At 44.2% G+C, this 26,201-nt stretch overlaps 1 protein-coding gene across 2 annotated transcripts in view; it reads left to right on the top strand.

Moving 5' to 3' along the window:
- Positions 1 to 24,531, top strand: part of LOC119417763 (myelin transcription factor 1) — a gene marked incomplete at its 5' end in the record, with an annotated part of 39,171 nt that extends 14,640 nt beyond the window's left edge. The window contains 17 exon segments of one of the 2 annotated variants that reach the window (XM_037685045.1): positions 112 to 1,113; positions 4,858 to 4,986; positions 5,888 to 5,978; positions 6,068 to 6,184; positions 7,249 to 7,463; positions 8,762 to 8,949; positions 12,840 to 13,103; positions 13,649 to 13,803; positions 15,821 to 15,883; positions 16,204 to 16,272; positions 17,894 to 17,956; positions 18,222 to 18,302; positions 20,261 to 20,482; positions 21,433 to 21,524; positions 22,396 to 22,499; positions 23,800 to 23,943; positions 24,015 to 24,531. In XM_037685045.1, coding sequence (XP_037540973.1) covers positions 112 to 1,113; positions 4,858 to 4,986; positions 5,888 to 5,978; positions 6,068 to 6,184; positions 7,249 to 7,463; positions 8,762 to 8,949; positions 12,840 to 13,103; positions 13,649 to 13,803; positions 15,821 to 15,883; positions 16,204 to 16,272; positions 17,894 to 17,956; positions 18,222 to 18,302; positions 20,261 to 20,482; positions 21,433 to 21,524; positions 22,396 to 22,499; positions 23,800 to 23,943; positions 24,015 to 24,158 — 3,143 coding nt within the window. In that variant the 3' untranslated portion in view covers positions 24,159 to 24,531. 2 annotated transcript variants of the gene reach the window in all.
- Positions 24,532 to 26,201: the final 1,670 nt, after the last annotated feature.

Here is a 26,201-nt window from a genome sequence, read left to right as displayed (position 1 = left end):
TTAGCTGCTCTGTGGGTTCAGAGGTTTTAGCTGCTCTGTGGGTTCAGGCAGGGAGGGGATGCCGACAGCTGCTGGAGACTCAGTCTGTCCTCTTTGTCTCTGTGTCCACAGAGGACGAGTGTGTGATCATCAAGTCTGAGCTCGGTGCAGCAGCGGCCGAGGAGCAGCGTCCTCCCTCTCAGAGCGCCGAGGAGGTGGCCGACTCCCTTCTCCACCTGGGTCGGGTCTCCAGCGGTGATGTTGAGCGTGCGGCCGTTCAGCAGCCTGTTGCCATGGAGACCGAAGATGTCGGCGTGGCAGCTGAACGGGGTGAGGGAGTAAAGGACCAGCAGGAGGGGGACATGAGTGAGGGTAGAGAGGAGGAGGAGGAGGCACCAAGAGGTCACGTGCTGGAGGAGGAAGAGGTGCATGTTGACATGAGGAACCACGTGAGTGAAGGAATCCACCTGGACCAGATCAAAGGTGAGGAGGAGGAAGAAGAGGAGGAGGAGATGGTCGTGTCGGTGCAGCAGACACAGAAAACTCCTGCAGGAGACGAGGAGGAGCACAGGAGCCGTTTCCTCTCCATACCTGATGTGCCATCTGCGGTCCGAACCATCACCAGCACAGCAGCCGCTCAGGGAACACACTTCAACATCCAGGACCACAGTCCTCTGGAGGACTACATCAGAACCGGTCCGCTCAATCTGAGCCCAGTCCAGAACCACAAGAGCAGCTACAGTTCCCACAGGACCAGTCCTCTGGAGGACTACGTACATGTCCCCAGAGGAGACGACTATAAAATCCACAAGGCCTCCTCCTCGGCCTCTCCGGACATCATCGAGGTGCAGTCGGAGGAGAAGGACTTCGACGACTTGGACGAAGACGACGAGCGGGACGACGAGGACAGCCTGTCGCAGCGCTCCGGCGTCACCGATGAGTCGGAGATGTTTGACATGACCCGAGGGAACCTGGGCCTCCTGGAGCAGGCCATCGCCCTGAAGGCCGAGCAGGTGAAGCTGGCTGGACCCAGAGAGCTGCTCCGCGCCCCGGATATCCACCACCAGAGATACTTCACCATCGAGGACCGGCCCAAACACCTGGATGTCCTCCGGAAAACCTACTTCAGCAAAGGTAGGCCAGCTCCCTGGGGCCCATGTCTGTCTGTCTGTTAGCAAAATATCTCACGACCCACTGGACAGACTTTAATGAAACATTCACACAACAATCACTAGATGTACCGCCTCAACTTTAGGAGCCATTCCAATTCAAGATGGCTGCCACAGTCAGCACAAATAATGCTGTAACTCAGTCCAATTTACAGATATTCAGCTAAAGGTTGGTGTGGTAGTAGCTGAGAGTCATACACAGCAGGTACTTCATTCTCAACAAAAAATGATTTCAGCCTAAAATAATGTAAATATTTAAAAGATATAATGTATTTATATATTTAACTCAGTCAGAAGCTTTGGGTACGTTCAAAAACCACACAATGTTTGTCATTTTGTCTTTTTAAGTTTTCCTTCAAAGCACACAAAGTTTTAAATCAGTTTGCTTTGAAACCAAATGTAACTTTTTATTAAAATAATTCAAACCTCTCTAAAAATATATATTGTTGTGAAATAGTGAGAGGGTAGGTTGAGGTGAGGCTGATCGAAAATTGGGTTAAAATCCAAAATGGCCGCCACAATGTAATAAATATAAACAGGTCGACTGGATCATTTGAGTAAACTTTGCTTTTTAGTTTTTATTTTGCTTAAAAGTAGTTTCCTAAAATGATTGGGGTGGCTGAAGATTAATCTATGAGGGGCTAGGCCACCATTAGCCACCCTCGGGCTCCACCCTGCACCAGCTGGGGGATGAAGTCGTTCCCTCCGCTCTCCTGGATCCGTCTCTCTGCTCGGCCTCGGACAAGCAAAATAAAAAACCTCCGTCTGTTCTTCTCCACGTGCAACATTTAGGTTCACTTCATTTTCTGCTCAGAATCCAGAAAAACATGTATCTCCAAAACTACAAACATTCCCAGTTCAGACCCCTGAGCGACGCACTGCTGGTTTCACTTCAGGGTGTTTGTGGCAGGAGTTGTTTGTAAAGAAGTGAATCAGTGCACCGAACAAACGGCGGTGAGTCGCCGAGCGCCGTTAAAAGATCCTCTCCTCTGTGGCGGCGATGAAGTGGCTCCAGCTGAACAGACGACGGCGAAGCGTGGAGAGGAAGTGCTCGAGGAGGAGCGGCGTGCTGCGGAGAGGAGGAGGAGGAGGAGGAGCGGAGTGTTTGTTTACGTCCTGCTCTTGTTTTTCTCTGTTGGCACTCGGCCCACTTGTCATGCTGACGGTGTGATTACACGGCTCGTCGTGCTGCCCTCGCCTTGGCCTCAGCTCCCTCCTGTGGCGGCGTCCCTGTTCTGCTCAGCGCTAATTAGCAGATACACGTCTCGTTAACATTCAATTTTGAAGGCCAGTAGAGCATCGAGACGTCCTCTGGCTTTGCTTCTCCCTCTTCCTGTTGATGCAGACTGGATTAACTCCAGAAGCAGCAGCGAGAATCACACAGGACGCTCCGCGTGTCACAACAACACGACCGATTCCTCTCTTTGGATTAGTCACAAGACCAGGAGAAGCAGAGAAGTTCAAAGACATACCAAGATAAATTAAATAAAGTCGAGGTAAATGTTGGAGAACGCCATTCATCAAAAACAATTTATCTCCTTAAATACACTTCAGCTCGTCAAGCGTTAGAAACGATATTACGTCATGAGAACCTTTAAGACTCGGAGCCAGTTTTCAGCAGAACGTAAATTAAATAATAAGACGTGATTTGTTTATATTCCTCAGGAAGTCCAAATATGGCAGTGTGTGCTTTACAGAAAGTATTTTTAAACATCACAATTATTCTGCAAGTACGCGAGGACTAACTGACTGGAGGAGGAGATGACAGCAGGGAGCGTTGACCACAGCAGCAGAAAACTATAAAAGACTAAAACTGTCTGTGTCGTCATTTTAAAGGAAACTAAAGAGAAGCCGTTTTCAGAGCAGCGAGCTAAAACAGAAATCATTCTGACGTTTCGTTTATTTTTATTTAAACGTCCTCAGATCAGTAATTAGCAGCAGAATTGAGTTTGATATGTAATGTTTTGAAATGAAGATTTTAAAACTATTTCTGATTTAGACATAAGGTAAGAGGGGCAGGTGAGACTGTGCTTTGTAATTATGAAGCAGTCAGTATCTTACCTGCAGCAGGTAACAGTCAGAATGATCTCAGTTTGGAGAAATTCTCCTGGAAAAGCCGAGCTAACGGCTAATCGGATCAGCAACGGTTCAGAAGTGGATTCCCGTTTTTAACAACTCAAACTGAAAACACTTGATTCAGTATTTTGACTTTTTTTTTTGTTTACTTTTACACAAGGCAGCTCCTACGCTGAACCTTGGCGTTGCTACGCTAACCATGCTAACAGTGTTCATCAAAGTGTCCCGCTGCCGGTCAGCTGAGTCCTCTGACTCAAAGAGGTCAGCCACTCGACCGAGGGCTGCGTTACAGGTGCCCACTATTTATAAACCTCAGCATATTTTCTTGTAGTCACATTATTTTGTTACGTCACCTCGGTTTGTTTTGTTCCCTCCTCGGCGGCCGCCCAACGTTTATGATTTAATCCATGTGAGTTCATTTGGAAATAAGGAAGGCAGATTATGACCAGTTTTTAATAATTCATTATTTATGGAAACTACACTGAGACAAGTTGGAGACGCCCGCAACGAAACCGAGAAGGTTCAAGACTCCCTCAGCTGTCACAAATCAACCTTTCTGCAGCTGTCGATGTTTGTTTGTATTTTATTACAAATACAAAAAACATTAAAGTGTTTCTGTTTCTATTAGCGGTTAGCTTGACTCCTTTATGGGAATTAATCCCTGATTTTGTCTCTCGGCGCGGAGCGAAAGGGGAGGTTTGGAAATACCGTCTGTCCAGCTGTAACTGTGAGCGAGCACAATAATTAAAAAAATAAGTAAGTAACCGACTTCCACTTCGGTGTGTGGCTACATCTAGGGGTAAGAAAGGCTTCTTTCACAAATTGGGTTGCCAGGTCAAAATCCAAGATGGCTGCTAGAAAAACAAGCAACCAGCCAACTTCCTTTCTGGTGTGTGGCTGCATCTCCGCATAAGAAGGTCACTATCGAAAACTGAGTTGCCACATCAAAATCCAAGATGGCTGCCACCGTATATTTATTCAAACCAGTCACCCGTATCATTTGAGAAAACTATGCTTTCTAGTTTTTTATTGCTTAAACGTAGTTTCCTCAAATGATTGGGGTGGCCGAAGATTAATCTATAGTGGCCAAGGCCACCATTGGCCACCCCCTGGCTCCACCATTGTACCTGGTGGTGGATAAAACGTCTCCCTTCACTCAGCAGGATCTGTCACTCTGCGTCGCCTCGGACAGGTTAAAAAAAACTACCTCTGTTCTCCACAGCGCAACTCCTCCACACGAATATCTTGCACCAAAAACATTTAGGTTTACCTGCAGTCCCTGTTCACTTCCAGTCCAGAAAAACACTCATCTCCAAAACTACACTCACTATTCAAATCCCTCAGGGCGGGGGACATCGGTGTACCACTTGTTTTTTTACAAGATGGCTCCGACTGCAGATCCAGTTGTCTGAAATATGTTTGGCTTTAGATGGTGTTGTTCTGGTCCAGTTGTGTGAAAAATCTTAAGGTTTAGATGGTGTTGTTCTGGTCCAGTTGTGTGAAATATGTCTTGGTTTATGCTCATCTGAGCAGCCCGTTGATGACATTAACCTCTTGCTGTGCTCCTCTTTTCCCATCCATCCTTCGTTCCTCTCATCCATCTGTCTTCACTTCCTGTTCCTGACCGGACCAGAGAGGCCAGAGAAGAGAGAGAACAAGTGTCCCACGCCGGGCTGCGACGGGACGGGTCACGTGACGGGTCTTTACCCCCACCACCGCAGCCTGTCGGGCTGTCCGCACAAGGACAGGATCCCCCCTGAGAGTGAGTGGGGCTCTTTGTATTTCTGCTCTTAAAACGGTAACTATGTAAAGGAAGAAAATGCTGCCTGTCATGGTAATATAATCCTAGATTTATTGTTAAAACTTGCACAACACTAACTAAAAGCAGCAAAATATTAGCTAAAAGTTGAAGTAACAAAGGACTAGGTAAAGCCTCTAGATGGTAGCTAAATGGTAAACGTAGCAAAATGCTTACAGAAGCAAAAAATAGCAAAATGCTAGCTAAAAGTAGAAGGATGCTTCCTGAAAGTATCAAAAGGATATCTAGAAGCTAAACGGGAAAAAAAAGCTATTTAAATGTAAAAAATCTTTAAGTAGCAAATTTCTACGTGAAAGTATCAAAAGGATATTTAGAAGCTAGATGTAACAAAAGGCTAGCTAAATGTAAAAAAAAAATGTTAACTAAAAGCCAAATGTAGCTAAATGCTAGCAAATATCTGAAAGTAGCAAAATGCTACTTAAAGGTATTAAAGGGCTAGCTAGTTGCTAATTATGTCAAAAGCCTATACAGAAGTTAAAAGTATCAAAAGGCTAGCTAGAAGCTAAAAGTATTTAGCAGCTGAAGCAGATTTCAAAGAGAATGATGAATTTAAAAGAATCAATGAGATCTCAATGTGGAAAAAAATTGTTAATAAATAACAATTATTATTATATATATATATATATATATATATATATATATATATATATATATATATATATATATATCATTCTCAGGAATGAGCTGAAAGTTTTAAACAGCTAAAATAGCCCCAAGTCTGCAGAAGTAGTTAGATTGTAATAAACGATGTGAGTGTTGAGTCGGCGTTCAGGAGTGAGGAAATGTTCTTCAGGTTGATCAAATCGTGTTTTCTCTCTGAGCCTGTGCTCTCACGTCTTCTCAGTTCTGGCCATGCACGAAAATGTGCTGAAGTGTCCGACTCCCGGCTGCACCGGTCAGGGCCACGTGAACAGCAACCGCAACACTCACCGCAGGTAAACCTCCCTGTGGGGTTCGTTCTGCTGTCGGTACTTTGCTGCTGCCTTTTTTTTTTTTTACATTTTCCGTCTTCCTGTCCCTCCAGTCTGTCCGGCTGCCCGATCGCTGCAGCAGAGAAGCTGTCCAAGAGCCACGACAAGCAGCATGTGCCTCAGCCGGGCGGCGAACTTCTCAAAGGAAGTCCCAACGACAGAGTCCTCAGGTGGGTCAACCAAGAGTTCATCGTGGCTCAGTTTGGATCCTTGTCGCTACGTGCAGAGGTGGTCTGAGGATCTGAGTCAACAACAAAGTCCTGCAGTTCAATCATTTCTGTCACTTTGAACTCCAGCATCTCTTCATCTTCATTCATCTCCCCAAACCACCCTGGCACCGCGATCATGGCCGAAAGAATGATAATTAACACCAACCTGACACCGGTTTGATGCTCCCCCTCGTTGGTATTTTAATTAATAATGCAGCCGATATGCTAATTATGCCAGTTATACAGGCGTTGGCGGGAGGATAGGAAGAAATAATTGCTTTCCTGAAGGAAAACCTCATCACTGGTCGGACAAAGCATCGGATTAAAACACAATAAGGCTCGCTTTTGTTTTTCCTCCTCAGATTGTTATTCAAATGAGCTGCTTTCTGACGGATGCGGACCTGAATTCTTCATCCAGTCTTTGTTCTAATGGCATCCGTGTTGATTTAATAAAGAGACGAAAAGAATCCCCTGCGATCGGCGGTGGAGCGTTTGTTTTTCCTCCTGGTATGAGGCTCGTCTGCTAACAGCCGGCCGTGTGGCTCGTTAATGAGCAGAAACTGCCACTTCTGTGGACGTGTCGCAGTTATGGAGGACAACTGTAAAAAGTAAAGTTCTAAAGGGTTTGGGAATGACTCGGGGAGGCAGTGCAGAAAAAGAACGCTCCCCCATTCCCTGGTCTTCCTCCTCCTCCTCGCTCCTTTGCTTCTCCCTCGACTATCAGTGGATTTACGCCAACAGGTCTGACAAAAGCCTGAGCTCTCCAGGAAAACGAGAGGGTTTAAAGCTCATAAATTCCATGCTGTACAAAATGCAAATGTGCCCTCTGCTGATAAGAGCTTTTAATCCTGCAGCACTCCTGCTAAGTACACCGGCGCTCCTATCTTTACTCCGTTCATCCCATTCTTTCTGTGCAGCTCTTTTATTTTCCATCTTTCCCACCCTTTTTTGCTTTGTTTCATCTTTAACCCTGACTTCCTTCAGCTCTGGTCTGACACCCCCCCCCCCCCCCCTCCATCCCGCAGGCCCATGTGCTTCGTGAAGCAGCTCGAGGTGCCTCAGTACGGCAGCTACAGGCCCAACATGGCCCCCTCGACGCCTCGCGCCAACCTGGCCAAGGAGCTGGAGAAGTACTCCAAGGTCTCCTTCGATTATGCAAGCTTCGATGCTCAAGTGTTCGGGAAGCGCATGCTTGCTCCAAAGATGACCACCAGCGAAACTTCACCCAAAGCCTTCAAACGTAAGACGGGACTTTTGGCTTTTTCCTCACGTGCACCAAAGAAAGGTTCAGACGTAAAATGTAAAGCTTTATGTGGATTTAACAGAAACAAGTTGTGCTTTGTCACCGTTTGCAAGAAGATGAGACAAAATATTAACTTTACATTGTGACCATTCGTGAAGTGTTACACAATAAAACTTTTAAAAATATAAACCTACGCCATCTAATATAGCAACTCTTTAAGGCATGTCTTATCCTCCAAACTGGTTCCAGTCCAAGCAGCACAGTAGGGCAGTGGTTAGAGCCTCACCTCCCGGCCTTTCTGTGTGGAGGTTACATGTTCTCCCCATCAGGGTTTTCTTCGGCCACTCGGAGTTCTTTCGCCCCAGTGTGAAAGAGAGAGTGACTGGTGTGTCTGTCATAATATTTATCTGATAGATTCCAGTTTGGTTTTGTTAATAATGTCATGGCATTCCTCAGGGTTCAGTGCTTGGACCGATAGTCTTTACTTTAAATATGCTTCCATTATTAGACAGCACAGGATACATTTTCATTGTTACGCTGACGATACTCAGTTATATTTATCCATGAAGCCTGGTCGTTCGACAGCACGGTAGAACAGGTGGATGAGCTGTCGCCTTTCAGCATGAAGGTTGCCGGATTGAACCCCGTCCGGGGGCCTTTCTGGGTGGAGTTTGCATGTTCTCTTCATGCATGCATGAGTTTTCTCCAAATACTCCGGTTTCCTCCCACATACTAAAAACATGCATGTTAGGCTGATTGGTAACTTTAAATTGTTCGTAGGTGAGTGAGAGAATGAATGGTTGTTTGTCTCTGTGTCCCTGTGATGGGACTGGAGTCCTGTCCAGCATGTCCCCCCTCTTGCATAGTAACCGCTGGAGATAAGCACCGGCTTCCCAGGATCCAGAAAGAAAAAGTGATTAAAGAAAATAGATGGATGTTTCCATTTCTAAAAAGAACTATTGTGAATGCCACAAGCAGCGACTCCAGCACCAGAACACGAGGCCGAAACTAAGAAGTGGACTGGAGAAAGGTTCACAGAGACCAAGGACCAATGAGAATAGGTTTAAAAACTCCAGGTTTGTTCAACATTTAATTTAGAAGAGAACAAAACAAACATCCACGTTCTAGTTTTAGAACATCGAGGCACATTTATAGACCAACCTCTTGTTTTTAAATCTCTCCTTTATTCCCCTTCTAGCCGTTATTCTTGTGAAATTGGTTTGAATGATCAATTAGGAATAATAATTCAACAGATTTATTTCTTCCACTGCTGTTTGTTTGTTTTCCTTCTCCAGCTAAGCCCTCGTTCCCCAAGTCACCGTCGCCCAGCCTCACTCTGCACGCGTACGGAAAGAGTTCCACCTTGGCCTACGACTACTCCCACGACGCCGAAGCTGCTCACATGGCCGCCACCGCCATCCTTAACCTGTCCACACGCTGCTGGGAGAAACCCGAGAACCTTAGCACCAAACCACAAAACAAGGTAACCGCAACCGCCTGGTGTTTAATGTTCCACGTCTATAAACTCATCCGTGCTTTGACGCGTTTTTCCCGTCTTCTTTCTGTCGAGCCTGGATTATTGGCGACCGCAGCGCGGACGAAACATTTCTGGCCACAGCTGCGAGATGAGCGGTGATAGCGGTGCCCTCCCTTCTTCTTCTTCTTCTTTTTTTTTTTCTTTCCACGTCAACATCACATGAATTTATCATCAAGAGGCTTACAGCAACAGGACGGTGTTGAGATTGGGTTGCATCACCTCTCGCGTCCTCGTTCATCGTTTCATCCCTCCATCCCACACACTTTTCATGTTGTTATTGAATTTGGCTCACTGCCAGCTCCCTGGATTACTTTTCCACCAGGTAGCCTTTTTTCATTATCTGCCGGACCCATCTCCCACTCAGTTTCTCCACCCCCTCCACTCGTTCTTTAATTTTCTCCTTTACTCTTATCTCCATCACTTCCTCCAGACACAAGTTTCACTTCCTCCGTTCATCGGCACCTCCTTATTTCTCTCTCTCTGTGCACAGGGTGTGTAATCTGAGCACCACTTTCCCCCCATATTGTGATTTTTAACGGCCTGTTTGCCTCACCGAGGAGAGGAAGTGGCTGCTTCGTCCTTTTATTATTATTATTATTTGCTTTCCTGCACGGTTTCAGGACGATGCTAAGACTCGGTGCGTCTGGCGGCAAAGCAGCACGGTGTTTTTCAGAAATGGCGACGATCCAAGAGCAGGCTTCGCTGCACAGATCCACTGATCTGGAGTCGGAGTCCGTTGAAACGCGATTTTAAAACAAACTATGCTCATCAATCTGGGACCTTTCTGGAACTGATCCAGTTTTCTTTCTGCGTGCTTTGATGTTTTCAGATGTTGACCAGGCATATGAGCGTTTTACATACGAGCTGAAAACACGGCTCCTTTCACCCCTCGCTTTCTGTTCACCTGCCAGCGCCGGAATGAGTCGTGGCGTTCTGAAGCGCCGTCGTCAGTGCTGCCGGCACCGCGTTAACAAACGCACAATCTGTTAACGTTCTTAGCAGCTGAGGGTGAAACGCTTTGCGACTGGATAAATGTTTCTTTGGTTCTGGCTCGGAGGCAATTTAACAAAACAAGAAAAAATTAAAAGTAGCAGAAAATCTTTTTTCTACACAAGAGAGTTACGAACAAACACTGACCTTACTGAGTATGCTAATATATTCGAGGCACGGCAAAAGTCTCGTTCCCAGTTTGACACCACAATCTTTTCACACGTTTCCCCATAAAAAGATAAATTATTTGCTCAATAAGCTAAAGACAACTTAGCAGTTTTAGCTAACAAGCTTTAGTTGATACAGTGATGAAATTTAAATAAAGCTTTTTGTAGCCAGGTCTTTAGGTCTTCTAATTCATTTAAAGCATCAAAGCTCCATTTATCCTAAAACATAAATATAATGTGTTGACAACTGAATATTTTTGTTTTTATTTAGCTTCAGCTAACTAGCGACAAAGTAAAAAGCTACACATGCCAAATATACATTCAGCTAGTTTGCTACCACCGTATTTTTTTTTTAAGTTTACTACCTAACCCACTAAATTTACAATCGAGACAAATTTAATATAATGTGGTAACAACTAAATATTTTTATTTATCACACTTATTCAGCTTAAGCTAACAAGCAATGAAGCAGAAAGCTAAACACGCAACGTGCACATCAGTTACAGTCTGATCATTTTAAGACCCGGGCGTTTAAAATCTACTATTTGAAAAAAGTAAATACAGTACGACTACAAAATATTTTGGTTTTGTTTAGCTCAAGCTAACTAACAACGTAACAAGCTGCACATGCTAAGCATATGTTCTGCTAGCACGCTTCTCGTAGCTACTTTGCTACATGCAGATTGATGTAAAAATTAAAATAAACTTATTTTCAAGTCCATCACATTTATGCTAAAAAGTAAATTTAATGTGGTGACAACGGATTTCTATCATTTAGTTTAAGCTAACTAGCAGCAAAGTAAAAAGGTACAGATGCTAATTATACATTTTGCTAGCATGCTTGTTTTAGCTACTTTGCTACATGCTAATTGTGTGAACGCTTATGAAGCATTCACACAATTGTAGTCCATTTATCTTCTGCAAGGTTTTCAGCATCTTTCTCCTCCCGCAGTTTTTCAGCTATTTCAACAAATCATGAATCAAAACGTTCAGCTCTTTCAGGACAATCCTGCTGTGACTTTTGGTGTTGGTGCAACTTTAGCTTTTTGAAATATTTAGCCTTTTCTGCCACTTTTTTTGTCATAGAAAATGAACTGAGCTCATTTTACGTCCTTCGAATCTTTAGATCTGTTTACAACCTTTTACTGCTCCTTTCACATTTTGTTCTGCTTCAGCTGCTTTCAGCTTCCTTCTGCAAATTTAAACTTTTTTTCAGCTACTTTCAGCTAATTTCAGATGTTTTATCAGATGTTTTGTGCTCTTTACAGATTCTTTCTAACTAAATGCTTTTTGTGCTTCTCCTAACTTCTTTCTGCTAATTTAAGTTTATTATGTTCCTTTCATCCCTTTTATACAAGTTTCACCATTTTCTACTATTTCAGCTACTATTCAGCTGTTTTATGCTATTTTGAGCTTTTTTGGCTAATTCCACTTTTTTGTCCATATTCTTTGCACTCATTTCAACCTTTTTCAGCATAATTAGGCTGAATTGATTCAGCAAAGCTACTTTCAGCTTTTCTTTTCTTTTCTTTTTTTTTGCTTATTTCAGCATTTTTCAGATAATTTTCACTTTTTTGTGCTCATTTCTGATTCTTTCAGCAAACGTTCATTCTGCTTTCTTCTGCTAATTAAAGCTCATGCTACCTTTTTAGCTACTTTTGTCATTTTAGCTAATTTCAGCTGTTTTCAAATAAATTAAAGTTTTTCGTAATAATTTCTGCTACTTTCTGCATAATTAACTTATTTCTACTAATTTCAGCTCATTCTGCTCCTTTCAGCTTTTTTCTGCTAGTTTCAGCTTTTTCTGCTATTTCAGCGACTATTTAGCTGTTTTGTGCTAAATTTAGCTTTTTCAGCTAATTCCACATTTTTTTTTAGCTCTTTTCAGCTCATTCCACTTCCTTCTGGTAGTTTAGTGTCTTTCAGTCTTCTCCGCTACTTTTCAGCTGTTTTTTGCTAAATTCAGCTTTTTTTTTAGCTAATTTCCTTATTTTTGTGCTAATTTCTGCTTATTTAAACCTAATTCAGCTAAATGTGTTCTTTCTTCTACTAACTTGGGCTTGTTCTTCCATTTCAGCATGTTTTAACTAATTTCAGCTGTTTTTCAGCAATTTCTTCAGCAATAAGCATCCACATTGCATTTTTGCAGGACATGCAATTTCTCTAGTTAATTTAGAAAAGTCACTTAGGCCTTTGCTGAAAAATATATAAAATATTACGGTGACAACAAAATATTTGTTATTTTGTTCCAGCAGACTCACAACAATTAAAACGATATGCTAAGTATCCATCATGCTAGCTTGTGTGCTGTAGCTAACTTGCTACAGTTGATTTATTTTAAGAATTTAAGCCAACCCACTGTTTTTTTTTTTTTTTTAAATCACAACATTATGGTGACACAATAAAATGTTATTTTTTCTGTCACTTGTAGCTCAAGCACACAATTTGTTACTTGCTCTGTGTTAGTTTAGTTAGTTGGGTCGTTCAAGCTAACGCAACGAGCGAGTTGATAAACGAGCTAAGATCTTTCTTTTTTGCCATGAGTTGAGCAACGCTGGTTTTTCTATTAGTTTAGGAGTTTTGTATGTTTCAATTTTAAATCTTTTAAGTGGTAAATACCATATTTGGAGTAAAAACATAAAAGCTCACCCAGCTGATTATTCTACATTTTCTCCTCAGGAAATGGACATTGAGGTCGATGAGAATGGAACCCTGGACCTAAGCATGAAGAAGCCCATCAAACGAGAGGGCAGTCTGTCAGGCACCAGCCCGGGGGTTCGATCCCCAGATCCTTCGTCTTCCTCCTCCTCGTCATCCTCCCTCCATCACAGCGGAAACAGTGGAGTGACGTCGCCAAACCTGCAGACATACAAGCAGGAGGACTGGGAAGGACCTCTGGATTTCACCAAACCCAACCGCCAAAGGGAAGAGGAAACGGACGAGGTCAGTGCAGCGAGGCAGAACAGGGTTAGAGCTTCCATATTTCCTGCAACATTAGTCGCAGAGGAAATACTTCTACTAAAATAACAACAGGCAAAACTCCCCCCGAAGCCTTTTGAATGAAAAGTTCTTGTTTACATCACTTTTCTTGTCTAATTGCCTTTCCTTATTTCCTGTCCCCGTTTTCCCTCTTTCTATTATTCATTTATTTCAGTGAAAAACAAGAGTTACTGCGCAGTTAAAACACTGCACTGTGTGGCAGAGGTGGTGTGTCAGGTGCATTGCACCATCCTAGATTTGGCATATGCTAATTTTCACGGCTTTGAACTTTTTCAAAAGAAATTTAAAGGACCTTGAATGTTAATTTTTTATGATGACACTTTGCATTTGGAAACTCCACGTCTATAAAAAATAAATAAAAAGGTGTCTCAGAGTTTTTTGTTGTTGTTGTACATTGATGCCATTATCAAAATGAGGCTTCAAAAATATCAATCCTCAGAACAAATAAATGCGTAATATGTCCTACCTGCCTTTATGGTATTATGTAGATGGAGCACACTGCCCAGTCATACGTCTCATCGGACCCAGAAGACTGTGACCTGATGCAGGACTGCCTGGAGGACAGGAAGTACCCTGGAGAGGTGACGACCCCCACCTTCAAAGTCAAGTTTCAGCCCAAGGATAGCAAAAAAGAGCTGCTCTCGTAAGTCTTTTTTCAATTTCACACATGTGGTTAATGTAGCACAGCTCGGTGGGGTTGTGTCACGGTTTAACGGAGGCTGGACTCAACGATGCAAACTGTTACAAGAGGCTCAAACAACAGAACAAACCTGATTTTAAACCAAAAACAAAAGGCTGCCGAGGCTTTAAAACCTAAAGGGAGACACGGGGAACACCAGACTTGGCGTCAGAACCAATAATGCTCCCCCGAGGAAGGAGTGAGAAGTGAGGGACTAAAAGGGCTGATGAGTGGAGTGGCTGCAGCTGCGACAAGTGGAGACGAGCTCACTGGAAACGTACTGACCGAGGACTCAAGCAACAGAACTAAGCACAAGAATGACAAAATTAAAACAAATGAGGGAATAAACAGAATAATTAAAAAAAACAGATTCTGACTGACAGCTTTTTGCATTAACGAGGATTTTAATTTTAGCTGTGATAAGATTATTGGTTCAAACTTTTGTCTCAGCTACAATCAATTAGAAAAGCAAAATAAAAGTATCATTTTAAAGTTTTAAGCCTGGTCGATGAGCAGAACTTGGAGGGTAAAAGATTCTCGGCTGTAAATACACCAAAATTTACAACAGTCTAAAAGTTACTGAACTGTGGCCATTTTTGAGTCGGCTGTGGCAGCCATTGTCAAGGGAATTTGGGTAAAAGTTTATGGACGTTCGTCACTAATGTTAAATTAATGTGTGTGAATTAAAGAGTTGTTTTTCCTCTCAGAGAGGAGCCTGCAGGTGCACCTGATAACTCCAAGGACAGCTCCAAGTCTAAGCTGTGAAGCCGAGGTCTCACTATCCGGCTCGAAGGACCAAAAATGTTAGATAAATAAATATCCTATTATTTATCTACTTACTCAAATAAGCCACTCTGAGGACACAAGAAGATTTTTAACCGGTCTTTTACTTGCAAGGACAGAACGGTCACGAAAACTGGCTTTCCCAGATGTTACATGCTTAGAGCCTCGTCAGTGAGAATCAGTGACAGTGAGGCAGGAAGTGTTTTTATAATCCTTATCAGACAGAGGCAGGTCAAGACGACCTTGACTTGGAGCCATCCTTGGAGTTATCAGGTGCGCCTGCAGGCTCCTCTGAGAGGAAAAACAACTCTCTAACTCGCACACATTAATTTAACTTTAGTTAGAGACAAACATTCATAAACATTTACTTAAATTCCCTTGACAGCCATCTTGAATTGGGTGGCATTTACATGATTACCCACCTTTTGACATGGGCGTCATACTTTTAAAAAATATTACATTTACTGGTCTCGGCAGTCTGAGCTGTGTTTATATTGAAGGGTACATTTTTCCATAAAGTTACGGTTTAATTTGTCTCATGTTAGAAAATCTGCTGGCTGACCGGAGTGCTCCTGCCTACAGGACCAAACCCTTTCTGACTTTAAACGTAAGCAATGAAATCTTAAAATCCACCCAGAAATGGACGGGTTATGAGTTCACGCTTCTTAAGTGCCCATTACAAGACTGAACATCGCAGAGAAGATGGAACCAAACCAACGTTTAGACCAGGACTATTCAACTGAACTGCTCGGGGGGCCACAGTTACGGAGAGCCAAGAGCTCAGGGGCCGGACATCCAGAAGTTATTATCATTAAGTTTGTTTTATGGTTTAAAATCTAGTTTTATTTAAAAAATGAACCCACTGGTGGGCCCAACTGAGCTCACCTGTGGGCCTGATTTGGCCCCCCGGGCCACCAGTTGAACATCCCTGGTTTAGACACTTTTTTTCAGCTAATTTAATCGAAATTCACTCTGATGAGAGGTTTTAGAGGTTTTAGAGGTCTGAGATGTGCAAACTTTCAGGGGTTTATCTGACTGATCTTTATAAATTGAATAAAGAACGTCAGTTAAACCTCAAAGGTTTATTGATTTCCTTTATTGGCCTGAAGAACTAAATATCAAATTTAAAGCGAATCGTTTCTGCATTACCTGACTCTTGATCTCTGCCCATCCTCCCCCCTCCCTCCCCCATCTGCAGGTGTCCCACACCTGGCTGCGACGGCAGCGGACACATCACCGGAAACTACGCGTCCCACCGCAGGTATGCTCGTCTTCGGCTGTGTTCGGCTGCTTCTCGTTGGCTCGGCTGAAGCTCTGCTGCGAGGCCTGAGCTGACTAATCCAAACGTTTTATTTGATGGTGACGCGCCGGAGGCAGGAACGTGGCGTGAGCCCAGAAAGCAACGGCGCTCGTTGACTTTGATACGCATCAGTAATTTACTTCTTTCTGTCTGCCCTCTAAATGACCTTGGTATGCCTTGCATTCTTGATTTCCCTTCACTCACGTCTTTCTCCTCTCTCTTTTCAATCCCCTGGTTTTCCTCCGCCTGTCCTTCGCTCTTCCTCCTCCTCCTCCTCTCAGTCTGTCTGGGTGTCCTCTCGCTGATAAGAGCCTCCGGTCCCTCATGGCGGCCCACACCCCTGAACTCAAGTATGTCTGCTCTACACCTTTGTTGCCCTTTCTCTGCCACCTCAGCGCACCGACACGGCGCAGCGCCTCATTCTGCTGACGTTTCCTTTATCTTTTATGGCTGGCTGCTTTATCTGCTGCTGCTGCATCTGTCACGGTGCTTTTATTTATTTATTTATTTTCTGCGAGCGATTGGCCTCCACTTTCTTTCATCTGTCGTTCAAAGCTAAAATTGAGCCAGTCGTACCGTCCGCTCCGGTTCTGGGGAATGATTCTGAAACTATTCAAATCTCACCTCGGGTGAACCAAAACACACAACGGGTTCCACCATGACTTTATTTATTAAACGCAAACAAAATGTTAAAGCTGTGCGTAAAAATGTTTTAAAAAGCCTCGGAGGTTCAGCTGCTGATCAAATGTGTCGATTAACTGAGAACGCCTCTGTCTGGAGCATACAGGTGTGTTTAACACAGCTCCGAGGTGGAAAGACATCAGCAATGACTGACTGTTGCTGCCCGTCAATCGGAGAAGGGTCAAAGGTCGTTCGAGTTCATTGTTGTGCAGAGAAAGATGATTCACACGTGGGAAACATTTAAGACAGCTGACAATCTCAGGAGTGGACGTCCCTGAAGACTCACCCTGAAGGTCAGACTGTGCAATGTTGAGAAACATTGTCTGAGTCTCTACATGTCTCAGTTAGCAGGTTAAAGGTCAAAGGTCATGGCTTGTTTGGAGAAAGTCTCTTCTCTAAAAATGTTTCATCCGAAGGAACCAAAACCAAACGAACCTGGAGCTGTTGCCCCAGAATGCACTGCAGCAAACCCCTCCTCCTAGCTGTCAGCACGGGGGTAGAGGGCTGATGGTTTGGGCTCCCGTCAGTCACCAAGTGGACCATGAACTCTGTAGACCAACAGGTTCTGGAGTCAACTGTGAGTCCATCTGTCCAACAGCTGAAGTTTGGACCAAAGTGGGTCCAACAGGAGCTACTCTACACCAGAACGGGTCAAAAAGAACAGAACCAAGGTGCTGTAACAGTCCAGAGTGTAGACTAAACGCTGCAATGGGGCCTTCAAAAAGAGCTGAGCAGAAACCTCAATGAACTAAAACGATGGAAAGAAGAGCGGGCCAGAACTCCTCCACAACCACGAGACAGCTGAACCTCTGAGCGCTCCTGCAGCTGCTGAAACTGCTGCTGAAGCAGCTTCAGCAGCAGTTTCAGCAGCTGCAGGAGCGCTCAGAGGTTCAGCAGCAGCTGAAGCTGCTGAAGCTGCTGCTGAACCTCTGAGCGCTCCTGCAGCTGCAGCAGCTTCAGCAGCCACGTGTTGGTCCAGCTCCTGCAGCAGCTGCTGAAACTGCTCCTGCTGCTGAAGCTGCTGCAGCTGCTGCAGCTGCTGAAGCTGTTGCAGCTGCTCCTGCTGCTGAAGCTGCTGGACCACCACGTGGACGTAGTTTTCCACACACAGCTTTAACATTTTGGGCTTTGATTCATTAAATTGTTTTTTTTATTCTTCAGTTCAACAGAAACGTTTAAATTAATAAAAAGATGAGCAGGTTTAACGATCATCTCTCGCTGCACGACGATGTTTATAAATATTCACGGTTCGTTGCTCGACACTAAACGACGAACTCTTCCTTTTCGCAGGTGTCCCACTCCAGGATGCGACGGCTCGGGGCACATCACAGGAAACTACGCCTCCCACAGGAGGTAACGAAACACACGAAGAAGAGCTTCATGTGGAAACACGCAGACAGTCAGACAGACAGGCCTAGAGACAGCTCATGGTGCAGGTAGACAGGGACCACATTCACATCCTCCACTTCTCAGGCGCCTCTCGGCTCATCTCATCTGGTTGAAGAACCGCTTGAACATTACTCTGCCTTCTCATGATCTCTCCCTTTATCAGTCACCAGATCTTTTTTTATTTATTTTCCAACCCCAATGTTATCAACTCCATACTTTCTGTTTTCAGTCTCTCTGGGTGCCCGCGTGCCAAGAAAAGTGGAATTAAAACTCCTACCAAGGACAACCAGGAGGACTCGGAGCTTTTAAAGTTCGTACCGCTCAGACAGCCGTAACGTCTGCCTTTAACATGACTGACGGTAAAAGTGAAATGCAACAAAGGACAGAGAGGGAGAGACAGAAAGAGAGGACATACTGAATCGAATCCGGCTGATGGAAACATACTCTGAGTAGTTTATGGTAGAGTTGTTGAGCGCAGCTTTGGTTTACATTTGCACACACAACTGTAACTAGCAGCACATTGATAACTACAGCATACCTAAATCAATTACTGTAACTTACCAAGAAAAGAAAATGTCTTTTTTTACTTTTACAGGTCCTTCTCAAAAAATTAGCATATTGTGATCAAGGTCATTATTTTCCATAATGTAATGATAAAAATGAAACTTTCATATATTTCATATTCATTGCACACCAACTGAAATATTTCAGGTCTTTAATTGTTTTAATACTGATGATTATGGCATACAGCTCATGAAAACCCAAAATACCTGTCCCAAAAAATTAGCATATTTCATCCCACCAATGAAAGACAAGTGTTTTTAATACAAAAAACACCAACCTTCAAATAACCATGTTCAGTTATGCACTCAATACTTGGTTGGGAATCCTTTTGCATGAATGACTGCTTCAATGTGGCGTGGCATGGAGGCAATCAGCCTGTGGCACTGCTGAGGTGTTATGGAGGCCCAGGATGCTTCGATAGCGGCCTTAAGCTCATCCAGAGTGTTGGGTCTTGGTCTCTCAACTTTCTCTTCACAATATCCCACAGGTTCTCTATGGGGTTCAGGTCAGGAGAGTTGGCAGGCCAATTGAGCACAGTAATACCATGGTCAGTAAACCATTTACCAGTGGTTTTGGCACTGTGAGCAGGTGCCAGGTCGTGCTGAAAAATGAAATCTTCATCTCCATAAAGCTTTTCAGCAGATGGAAGCATGAAGTGCTCCAAAATCTCCTGATAGCTGCATTGACCCTGCGCTTGATAAAACACAGTGGACCAACACCAGCAGATGACATGACACCCCAGTGACTGTGGAAACTTGACACTGGACCTCAAGCAATGTGAATTCTGTGTCTCCTCTCTTCCTCCAGACTCTGGGACCTTGATTTCCAAAGGAAATGCAAAATTTACTGTAATCAGAGAACATAACTTTGGACCACTCAGCAGCAGTCCCAGGTGAGATGCTTCTGACGCAGTCTCTTGTTCAAGAGTGGCTTGACCTGGGGAATGTGGCACCTGTAGCCCATTTCCTGCACACGCCTGTGCACGGTGGCTCTGGATGTTTCTACTCCAGACTCAGTCCACTGCTTCCGCAGGTCCCCCAAGGTCTGGAATCGGCCCTTCTCCACAATCCTCCTCAGGGTCCGGTCACCTCTTCTCATTGTGCAGCGTTTTCTGCCACACTTTTCCCTTCCCACAGACTTCCCACTGAGGTGCCTTGATACAGCACTCTGGGAACAGCCTGTTCGTTCAGCAATTTCTTTCTGTGTCTTACCCTCTTGCTTGAGGGTGTCAATGATGGCCTTCTGGACAGCAGTCAGGTCGGCAGTCTTACCCATGATTGTGGTTTTGAGTAATGAACAAGGCTGGGAGGTTTTAAAAGCCTCAGGAATCTTTTGCAGGTGTTTAGAGTTACGTCGTTGATTCAGATGGTTAGGTTAATAGCTTGTTTAGAGAACCTTTTCATGATATGCTAATTTTTTGGGACAGGCATTTTGGGTTTTCATGAGCTGTATGCCATAATCATCAGTATTAAAACAATTAAAGACCTGAAATATTTCAGTTGGTGTGCAATGAATCTGAAATATATGAAAGTTTCATTTTTATCATTACATTATGGAAAATAATGACCTTTATCACAATATGCTAATTTTATGAGAAGGACCTGTATCTGGCTATTTACTTTCATTTTCATTTCTTCACCGTTGTTTCATGTTAACTCTTCTTTTGTCCCCTGTCCTCCCCGTCCCCGTCCCCGTCCCCAGCAGATGCCCCGTGCCGGGCTGCGACAGTCTGGGCCACATCAGTGGGAAGTACGCCACGCACCGCAGCGCCTACGGGTGTCCGCTGGCGGCCCGCAGACAGAAGGAGGGCCTCCTGAACGGGACGCCCTTCAACTGGAAGGCCTTCAAGACCGAGGGGCCCACCTGCCCCACCCCCGGGTGTGACGGCTCCGGGCACGCCAACGGGAGTTTTCTCACACACCGCAGGTGAGCTTCAGCCTGAAAACTAAAGAGTTGTTTCCTGCATCAAGGCAGCAGGAATGCTAAAGGATTCGGCTGCTGAACGAGCTAAAGCTTGTTTTATTTATTTATTAACCTTTATTTAACCAGGCAAAACCCTCTGAGATCACAGATCTCTTTTGCAAGAGAGGCCTGGGCCTGAAGGCAGACTAACATGTATGTTATGGTTTGTAGAAAGAAACTGATGGGAGCATAAAAAGGCTTAAGTTACTAAACAATAAACCAGAAAGTGGCACAAAAAGTTGAAAACAGAAGAAAAAGTAAACTAAAGAGCACGAAGCAGCTGGAATTAGTAGAACCATCGGTGCTACGCCACGAGAGTCCACATCACAATACTGTCCAAACTGTTTAAAACACCCGCAACACTTCCAATCAGGGACGCACAATATTACCAGCATGGTATCGATATCGTCCGATATTAACGATAACGTTAAATATCAGACATCGACCATTCCATCAAAATAACTCACTTCTGTTTTAAGTTCATTTTTAATTTAAGAAACTGTCAAGTATATCTATTAATGCACTACTACTCATGCACGTTTCACGTGCCGCTTGTGAACAGGTTGAGTTTAGATTTGTGAAAGTTTACACCGAGTGTTGTCGTTGTGTTAGAGAGTAAATATGAATAAAATTAACATTAAACATAATCCAAGTTGAAGTGTTGTTCAGTCCCTTTTTTTGGCATCTGCATTTGGTAGCAGGACAAACTGACAAATACCGTGAAGAATAAAGTATTTTAATTCCACAGCAGAGAAATATGTGTAGTGTCTGGAAGTAGGTCTGGGGGGAAAATATCGATATTTGTATCGGTTATCGGCCAAATAAGTTTTAACATATCAGATATCGGCCAAAAATCCAATATCGTGCGTCCCTACTTCTAATTACTAATGTTTGTTTGTTGTTTGTGTTTGCAGCCTCTCAGGTTGTCCCAGAGCCTTGTTCGCCAAGAAGAAGGCCAAGTTCCCTGCAGAGGACTACCTGAGCACCAAGTTCAGAGCCACCGACGGTACGACGGTCGGAGAAATGGACCTGCCACGTGCTGAACACTGAACCTTTGGTTTAAAGCACTTTGAACAGGCACATTCCTTTATTTAATGAAGAAATAAGTACATTTGGATAAACAGTAAGGTTTATATTTTATCTAAGCAAATAAAGTCAGGTCCTCTGGACAGACTCTTCAGAAGACTTCAGTCTGAGGAGCTGCAACAAACTCAGTCTCATAAATAGAATCTTCTCATAGTGGATCAACCAGTTTGCTGCTGACACATAATTAAATAGGACCATCAGCCCAACAACTGATCGTTAGTGCCCTGGTGGCCACTTGTTATTCACAGGGGGCTGAGTGATACTAGCAATAACAGAGGGGGACAGTTGGACACGGAGGCTCCGCCCCTGTTTGATGATGGACAGTTTCTCTTCACAAAGATGGCCTCCTTCACTCCTCTGTTTATATTTTATCTTGTTGAATGGAGGTTAAAGAAAAGATGAATAAAAATTAAAGTTAAAATATAAGAAGACGGTAAAACTACAAATAAAATAGCGCATATGGCTCATTATACACCCATCAACAAACTATTACACAGCAACACATAGAGATGGACCGGGCAAGCAAAGACCTTGTATAACATTTGACCTTGATTTGTGACCGTGACCTTGGAGCTGGCACAATGAAAAGTTTATGGAGTAACAAATGTGTATGAAGTTTTGTGAAACGAGCGATCAGAAGTCGTGGGCGGGACAAGAGGAAGTTTACGTACGGAGCCTACACCGTAATACGTCCATCTTTTGTCGGACGAGTAATAAAAACACAGAATAAACGTTCATCAAGTTTTATTCAGTTTTTCTTTTTTCTCTTTTTTTTGGTTCGTCTGTTTTAGTTTTGGACAACGACGACGACATCAAGCAGCTCAACAAAGAGATAAACGATCTGAACGAATCCAACAACGAAATGGAGGCGGATATGGTCAACCTGCAGACTCAGGTGAGTCCTGCTGCCGTTCGTTTCCCTCGACGGGACCGGATCACCGGATTCTGTCCTCGGCTCTGTAACCAGGGTCCGATAAGAAGCGTTTGTTGTTTTACTCGTCCGTCTGTCCTCTGAGTCCACTACGAGGCGGTTCTCTGTTTGGGTCACTTCAGCTCCGGTTCGAGGGATTCACCGAGTTCCAGTAACTCCTTTAGGAGAACTTCATGAGTCACACGTTGCATCTGAGTAATAATCTGATAAAAAGACCTGAACCAGGTTCACGTTGAGTCCAAGCACCGGAGCATTTATGTCTTTGAGGGATGAATCGGATCAGAAGTTTAACGATTAGTATCTTACCTGTTGTAGATAACACTTGAACGACAGTTTAGTTCTGACTGGATCGATGAGCTCATGGCTAGTCCGAACGGGGCCAAAACCAAAGTGGGGTGCCGTTCTCCTAAAACAACTCTAATCTCTGTAAACTCACGACGCTTCTTACAAATGTAAATAAAAATTATTGATTATTGAGGATTATTGAGCATGCATCAGGGTAAATAAAAATTATTTTCATGTTGATTTGAAGATGTTAAGTCTCACTGCTGCTCCGGGTCGTGGGGGATCGGGGAGTCTTGGCCTCAGGGGGAGGAGTTCAAGTACCTGGGTGTCTAGTTCCTGGGGGAGGGGAGGATGGAGGGGGAGACAGAGCGGGGCCTCGTCCTCAGTAATGAGGATGTTGCTTTGGTCGGTTAAGGTGAAGAAAGAGTGGAGTTGAAAAGCACAACTGGGTTTATACTGATTCATCTACGCTCCAACCCTCACCTGAGGTGTGGACCAGGACTGACAGAACCAGATCCTGGATCCAAACAGCTGAAATGAGCCTCCTTCGTGGTGGTGCTGGTTTGGGACTCAGCCTTAGAGAGGAGGAGGAGGAGCTCGGAGTAGTGTTGCTCCTCTGAGTCGGTTCAGGAGGTTCTTCTGATCAAGATGCCTCCCCTTGGAGGTTTTCTGGGCCTGTCCAGAACTCTCTGGATTTTATAATCCTCTCTGGTCTTGGGGTCCCCCAGAAGGAGCTGCAGAGTGTCGCCGAGGAGAGGGAGGTCTCTCCTGGACCTGGTGCCTCGTCGGCAGAAGGTGGAGATGGAGCTGAACTTTTTAATGATTTGCAGAATAATTATCTGAGTAAATGTGTCCTCTGGTTGGTGAGATATTTTGCTAACAGACGAAGGTGGTTCCGTGGTGGCCCGCCTCTGGCAGCAGCAGGTGAGAATCCCGACCTCAGGCCCAAAGTGACGGCGCTGTTGACCCCTCGTTGCAGATCTCCTCCATGGAGAAGAACCTGAAGAGCATCGAGCACGAGAACAAGATGATCGAGGAGCAGAACGAGGCGCTCTTCGTGGAACTGTCGGGTCTGAGCCGGGCCCTGATCCGCAGCCTCGCCAACATCCGCCTGCCCCACCTGGTGAGCTTTGGGTTCTCGTCTGCACCTCCGGGTGTTTGTTTCCCGTTTGTTGATCCCGCTCCTCTCCACAGCACGAGCCGATCACGGAGCAGAACTTCGACCGCTACGTGAGCACGCTGACCGACATGTACACCAACAAGGACTGCTTCCAGAGCCCGGAGAACAAGGCCCTGCTGGAGAGCATCAACAAGGCCGTGAAGGGCATCAAAGTGTGAGGCTCCACGGTGGAGGAGACGCTGAGGAACTCCACGATTCAAAAAACACACAAAAAGGGAATTCAGGTTATTAAAAAAACGACAACTTTAAAAAGAATCAACCCAGGGAGCGCTCTGTCCAAGAAAAGTGACCAAAACTCACGCCGCGCTGCCGCAGGACCTCGTCGGAGGAACCCCTCAGGCAGGACGGGCCAAGAGGAGAATCATGTTCCAAACGTTTACCGGATGGTTTGTATTTTTGTTACTTTTGGCTGGAGTGACGCTGAAGCCGGACGGGAGGACTCTGGTGGCGGTTTGTAGCACTCGCCGCGGCGCTCGCTCAAAGTCCAACACATCATGTCCGATCCCTCCGCCACCCCCCCCCCCCCCACCCCAGCAATATGAAGCACCACCTGAACGTTGGTGTTTGAGTCAGAGGCCAAAACAGATCTCAGACCAGCTGTTTCACTGATTTATTTAAAAGCAGCAGATCGACCCGCCCGGACCTGAAACGATGGTCGCACGTCGCTCCGGTCCGGTCAGTGACGTCTTTGGTATCGATTGCACTTCATTAAAAAAAAAAAATTTTGTTTGTTTTTTGCGTTACAATAATTTTTGTTCTAAATGAATTATTTAAACTTGTGAACTTTTAAATTGTAACTTATTACCATTTCATGTTGTTGAGGTTTATTTATTTGAAGCAAACTATTTATTATTATTATTATTATTATTATTTGTTTTTGTAAGAGAGAATGCATCTTTACTGAAAACCAACGAATCTTACGTCGATATTTTAAGAATCTTTATGACGGAGCAAAGCGTGTTTCGTTTTTTTGCTTTTTAAGAAAAAAAATCCTTTTTAAGTGCAGATGTTTTATAACAGAACGAACAGTTTTTGATAATTTTACAACTAAAACGGAATCGTTTTGAGTTTTTATTCTTTTTTCTTTTTGTTTGTTTTTTCGGCTACGAAAAACTTCTGAGAGGGAAAAATGTATTTATTATTTATTTAATGTGAGAGAGTCTCGGCTGTGTGTTTATTTTGTTATTTATGTGCGAAATGTGACGGTTGAGTCTGAGTAGTCTTAAAAGAAGTCCATTTCTAATATTCAAATAAAGAAACGACACCAGAACCGGTACCGTTTGCTTCAGACGAGCCAGCAGCTGATTGTACGGCGACCCAACTCGAGCACTCGATCGATTTCTGCGTTTAAAAACATTATTTAAAGATATTTTTACCTCCCGAGCGCTTTGTAGCGGCCAGCTCTGGCTCACCCAAACCTCTGAGGTGTACCACGACCCGTTTGACCCGGTCCACGTGGAGCGCTACTCCAGGCGCCGTATCCAGCCCTCCAGTACACCACACACACACACACACACCCTTGTAGCCTTACTCTAGATTTTAATTTTTTGATGCACAAAGTGCCGCTGATAACGAAAAGGAAATTTAAAAATAAAAGAGGAGACCTTAACTTTTCTTTTCCTGATTCTTTGCATCTTTGCAACGCGGTCCCGTCCGGTCCGGAGGCGACCGCGGCGCCGAGCTGATTGTTTCAGATGCCTTTATTTCTCTGCCAAGATGGCCATAAGTTCACGATATATACCTTCTGTACAAATAGAGTTTAAAGATGCTATATATAAGAATATAAACGGACATATATTTTTCCAGTGTAACTGTTGACGTCTTCTCTTGTATCAAAACGCTGTCAGAGGAGAAGTGACGAGGAGATGCTCCTGATCCAACTCCATGAAGACCTGCTCAACTGTGGCTTTAATTCAATGTTCAGTCCAGATGAAGGACAACCCCAGATCCAAACAGAAAACTCAAAACGTAAATCTCGTGAACCCGTTTTTTATTCACAGCGAAACAAAGTTCAGATTAAATTAAGAGCCTGAGCCGTTCTGGGGGAGAAAACACTCATTTAGAGTTTGATGTCAACGACACGGGTCTTTAAAGATGTTCCAGCTCCAAGTCTCCTCTGAGAAGCAGCTCCTCTTAACAAGTCTGAGGACAACCAGGACCTGAGGAGACCAGTTGTTGGAGGTTCTGGAGGACCTGAGGAG

This window comes from Nematolebias whitei, chromosome 11 (assembly GCF_014905685.2).
Source record: "Nematolebias whitei isolate Nwh7 chromosome 11, NemWhi1, whole genome shotgun sequence".
NCBI classification, from domain to species: domain Eukaryota; kingdom Metazoa; phylum Chordata; class Actinopteri; order Cyprinodontiformes; family Rivulidae; genus Nematolebias; species Nematolebias whitei.
Note: the sequence above shows the minus strand (reverse complement) of the source record. Positions and strands in the feature narration are given on the sequence as shown.